A 5,637-nucleotide genomic window follows, 5' to 3' on the forward strand; every position below is an offset into this window, starting at 1 on the left:
TTACGGAGACGCAAATACTCTGCCCGGCTGACAGCAGCTACTTGAATTACCCTGGCTATATGCTTGAAGAGTCCTTCAAAGCGAAAGCTGGGGTCTGCTTGTTTGTCCGGGCAGATGTTTGCTGTCGCCGTCTGCGTCATTTGGAGGACCCCTCCTTCTCCATCCTTGGGGTACATGTCGACCTGGGCAGTCATTACCGTGTCTACATGTGCCTCTACAGATCCCACCACGGCGACATGGAGACAACTCGTCTCATAGACCACCTTACTCGGGCGGCAGATGACGCGCAGGCGCAGTTTCCTACAGCGGAATTGGTGTTTTTAGGGGACTTCAATGCTCACCACGAGTCGTGGTTAAGTTCCTCTAAAACTGACCATGCTGGAAGAACTGCCCACACATTCGCTCTCACACACGATTTAACCCAACTGGTAAACCAGCCCACCCGGATACCAGATAGGGTTGGTGACGCGCCCTCTTTGTTGGACCTTCTGCTGACTTCTCGCCCGGCTGGATATCGGGTGGAGGTCCAAGCTCCTCTGGGCACTTCGGATCACTGCTTGATATCCACTAAAGTGGCAACGTTACTGCCACCACCACCTACTGTGGCTAAACGCCGCATTTGGCATTATGCGTCGGCAGATTGGGACGGTATGCGGGACTATTTTGCATTCGTTCCTTGGCGGCAGCGCTGTTTTAGTGAGGTGGATCCAACAGCTAGCGCGACTGCCGTTGCTGATGAGATCCTAATCGGGATGGAATATTACATCCCGCATTCGGATGTCGTCAGTAAAGGGAGGCGCAACCGCTGGTTCAACCGCGAGTGTGCTGTGGCTGTTGAGAACAAACAGACTGCATACCGCGCTTGGATCAAGGGTCGAGCTTCAGACGATCCCAATACGAACTCACTTAAAACAGCCTACAATAATGCCACCAGGTCTTGCAAAAGAGCGTACATCAGAGCGGATGCTCAGCGCGTCGCACGAGTTGGCCAAGAACTCCTGACGCATCCCACTGGTAGTCGTAGTTACTGATATGATATGCTTCCACTTGAGAATATTCATTGTTATGCAGATGATAGCACTGTTCATGGGGGATATCACGGATTCCCCGCAGCTGGGCGCGCCGATACTGACAGAGAGCGATCTAATCTTGTCGGTGAGCTCAATAGGATATTGGACCTCATCTCTGCATGGGGATCTAGAAATCTTGTTGAGTTCAACGCCAAGAAAACACAGATTAGCGCGTTAACAACAAAATTGTCGCCGTTCCTTCCCATGCCTTCTCTGATGAGCACAGTACTCTCACCTCAGAGCAGTTTTACCTTGCTCGGTATGGAAATCTGCTGTGATTTGAATCCAAGGAGCTACATCGAATCTGTGATCAAAACAGCCTCACGGAAACTCGGAGTCCTGAACAAGGTGCGACGTTTTTTCACGCCGGACCAGTTATGCCTGCTGTACAAAACACAGGTCCGGTCTTGCGTTGAGTATTGTTCGCACTTGTGGGACGGCTCCGCCAAGTACCTACTCGATGCCTTGGATAAATTACAGCGTCGTGCTACTCGAATTATAGGCGACGAAGAGGTCTCATCACGCCTTGAACCTCTGCAACTGCGTAGAGATGTTGCATCGCTTAGCGCCTTTTACCGCATGTACCATGGTGAGTGCTCTGAAGAGCTGTTCAACCTCATCCCCCCTTCCCCGTTCCTGCTCAGAAGCACGCGTGCTGGCTTTCTTAGTCACCGTTTCACTACCTGCCGCATTCCATCGCGTACTAAAAGGTTTGGTGGCTCCTTTCTCTGCCGCACGGTTGACAAATGGAACTCCCTTCCGGCACATGTCTTCCCTCCCTCTTATGATATGGGGTCCTTCAAACGAGGCGTGAAGAGGCATATTGTAGGCAGGCAGGGTGGAGGTGGCTAGTGCAGCGAGGGTTTCATCGCTGCACTAGGTTCCTTCGCGTTTGGATACCACTTTCCACTTAACATCAGGTGGAGTGGAGTCATTTGCCTGTCATGTATAAAAAAAAAAAAGTGACAATGGTGGTGAATATGTTAAGTATAATTTTCAGAAATATTTAAAAGAAAATGGCGTATGTCACCAAACAACAGTGCCATACTCACCGCAGCAAAATGGGGTTGCGGAACGAGCTAACAGGACTATAATGGAGAAGGTGCGTTGTATGCTTCAGGATGCGGGCCTAGACAAGCAATACTGGGCAGAAGCAGTTAATATAGCGATCTATATCAAAACCATGGCTGTCAAAGGTTGCACGCCAGAGGAAAAATGGACAAAGAATAAGGTAAAGCAAGCCTATGCTCATGAACACAAAAGAAATAAATTAGATCCTAAAGCTAAATATATCTTCGTTGGTTACTGTGAGGATACTAAGGGATGCAGTTTAATAAACCCTGAGGATCCTTAAAGATGTGTAAAGTCTAGAGTGTAACATTTATTGAAAAATGTTTTATAAAAGAAATGTCAAATGATAATCATCTTGAGTATTTATTTACACCAGTTGAAATAGTGAATAATGACAAATTACCTGCAAAGTGCCTCTAAGCGGATGATTACTTCTTTTTTTAATAAAACTGGACACGTGGCTACTGTTGCTTTGGAGAATCGTTGTACCAGTATATAATAGTGTATAATAAATACAATATATTATAGTGATTGGTACACGACCATCTAATTCCCGGAAGTTATTGACAAACTCCGTAAAAATAACCGTAAACGCCGTATCATCTTGCACCACGATAATGCCAGTTCTCACACGGCCAGACAGACAAATGAATTTTCGAACAACAACGTTGACCTAATGAGCCATCCCGCGTACAGTCCCGACCTGGCACCTTGTGACTTTTATTTATTTCCAAAAATTAAGAACCAGTTACGCGGTCAACGACTTTCATCACCTGAAGAGGCAATCGAAGAGTGTATTTTAAGAAGTGTATTTTTGTAATGTATTTTTTTCTTATTCATTCTGGAAACTTATAGTGCGGCCCACGTACAATCATAACAATGTAACAACGCACACACTCATACCCGCGCACTGGGGAAACCCTGTACCGCGGGTGCCAAGGACACACATAGGTAGACAACCACTAATTACACCCAAACTCACGAGAGAAATAATTGGAGGCCATACAAATATTTCTCCCGCCTGGAAATCGAAGCCGGGACCTCTGCAAGGCAGTCTATCATTGTAACCGTTAACCGTAACCACGGAGGCAGTTGAAGTAACAGTCATTGTTGGTATTTGATACATGATAATCACATTGTTATTAATAGTTATTGTAATATATAGTGAGATGGGTGGACGACATTGTCAAAGTTGCGGGCAGTGGATGGGTGAGATTAGCACAGGATCGTGATGAATGGCGCAAAGTACGAGAGGCCTATACCCAGCAGTAGGTGAAATCGGGCTATGGATAATGAAGTTGAAATTGTTATTATAAATTTAGTTTTCCTAAACTACTTGAATTTTGAAATGTCCCGTGGATGATATTGCTACTTACCTATCTGAGGGTCGTATTCCAGAACTGTACTCAATGCTCATGTCAGGATTTGAGCAGACTTGAGTATGATTTCAAGCACTGGAAATACTACCCTAATGGCAAGGACTTGAGTATGATTTTCAGTGCTCACTGCAATACTCAAGTCCTGACTTGAGTATTAAGTAGAGTTCTGGAATACGACCCTAAGTAACTTAGCATCCTTTGTTTTGGTCTTTCAACACAGTGCCTAAAGACAAATAGTAACAACAAACAACAACAAGTAAAGCCAGTGTAGGTAACTTTCAGTTTCTTATTTTTAATTGTAGTTGTTGACGCAATAGCTACCGAAAATCTTATTAATGGCTGCGACAAAGCCCTTTTCATCCAACCACAGCGGGTCGTTCGACGACGGTCGTGTGCTCGCAAACTCGATGCCTTCCTCCGCTGCTGCAAGGCGCATCACTTCTTCCACTCTTCTGCAAAGGGGTTTACATTAATCACCATAGATAAGATTGACTTGTTTTGACGTCATAATATACCGAAGGTACATGCTGCCATCTATGAACAAATCCACACCACATAAAATTTCTCCTTGCGGTAATCATAATAAAATTATGTACGGGAGCTTTACCGCGATCGCCAAACCGGTACCTGCCAAAATAGCAAACTATTTTTTTTTAATAAAAAACCAAGTCCAAGTCTAGCGATTCTAGTATCTGTTCTATTTTTCTAGACCTATTCATAGTCAATTGTAAAAAATTACACCAAAAATTTAAGTTGTGATCGTCACTAAAAAAGGAAAGAGTCTGAATTTCAATTTAAAGCTATTATTATTCGAAGTCTACAGACTATTTTGGTACTTTTGGTACTTAAGGAGTAGATGCACTGGACTTCAAAATTTATTTTGCGTTTCCCACTTCACCAGACACCATTACCTGTCAATGTCCTTTTCACGCTTGAATTTGTCCCCTGTCTTCTTGAAACAACGCCGCAACTTGCTCAGCACCGCGGGGTTCATTTTATTCATCAACTGCCGCGCCAGGCACTCGTCCTCGTCCTCGCTAGTGCATAACACATTCATAGTAATAAAATATGTAGTCAATAACAGAAATACTTACTCCATATACATACAACGAATATGTATATTATGCTACAAAATTATCTGCCATTATAGCCGCCTCTAGCAATTTGTGTAAGCATTCTCAAAAATTGAATTATACATACATACACTTCACACTGTTTTCCCATCAGGATTGGCAGGCAGACATAACCCTTCCACTTTATTTATCCTGTATATAAAATGGAAATGTTTCCATTTCAAGGAAAAACGATGGATTGATCGATGGAAAAAACTAAAATTGTAACTTCCTAAACTCAAATGAAAAGTTTTTATTTATAATGTTATTACAATTGTACCCACCATGATATACTTTCATCATCGCTTTTCACTGAATAACTTTTCTCCACAATCTCAGAGCACTCGTCGTATAGCGATTTTTGAGATTTTATAGACATCTTTAACTGTATACGCTCTCAGAATTATCCAACTTTAAAAACTATTTCGTTTGATCAATAACATTTCTTTAGCTATGAAATTATTAAAAACAGCCCCACCTAACGGAAGTAGTTGGAACTATTGGTGGAGAGCGACAAATAAAAGTTTACAGCATTTTACCGTCTCAAAGTGAAATGAGTAGTTCTTTTTGGACCAGATAGATGGCGCAAAATGTACAATTTTCCATTTCGGATTCACATACACAGGGAGCATTTTTGCTATATTGAAAAACAATTTAGTGAGAAAGTAGCTTATATTGTAGTAACCATTACAGCATGACGTATGTTTGTTTCTTGCTTTTTTGTTTATTATTATATTACTATTACCTTGGTAATCATATAAACTTTTGTAATAAATTATTGTTAGTATTAGCATGAACCACCCTTGAGGACTGCAAAACAGCGTAATCGGGTATTTAGTACCTATTGGTATTTATTTATTTATTTATTTTATTTATGTCTTCAATACAAGAAACTTATAATTAGGAGAACAAGAAAAAAACAATGCGCATAAACCAATACAGGTTTTTCGCACATTGGTAAAAAGCTATTTTTATGTAACTAATTTGTTTTAATCATTGGCGATT

General features: G+C 42.2%; 1 protein-coding gene across 1 annotated transcript in view; it reads right to left on the minus strand.

Moving 5' to 3' along the window:
* LOC113227238 overlaps nt 1–5,011 on the minus strand; it is a 19,184-nt gene extending 14,173 nt beyond the window's left edge. Inside the window, exons 1-3 of the mRNA XM_026460133.1 lie at nt 4,917–5,011; nt 4,432–4,557; nt 3,867–3,972 (exon numbers count right to left, since the gene is read on the minus strand). Coding sequence (XP_026315918.1) covers nt 3,867–3,972; nt 4,432–4,557; nt 4,917–5,011 — 327 coding nt within the window. The remainder of the gene's footprint in view (nt 1–3,866; nt 3,973–4,431; nt 4,558–4,916) is intronic.
* Between the last annotated feature and the right edge of the window lie 626 nt (nt 5,012–5,637).

Source organism: Hyposmocoma kahamanoa, unplaced genomic scaffold (genome assembly GCF_003589595.1).
Source record: "Hyposmocoma kahamanoa isolate Upper Pololo Valley unplaced genomic scaffold, ASM358959v1 204, whole genome shotgun sequence".
In the NCBI taxonomy this organism is placed as follows: domain Eukaryota; kingdom Metazoa; phylum Arthropoda; class Insecta; order Lepidoptera; family Cosmopterigidae; genus Hyposmocoma; species Hyposmocoma kahamanoa.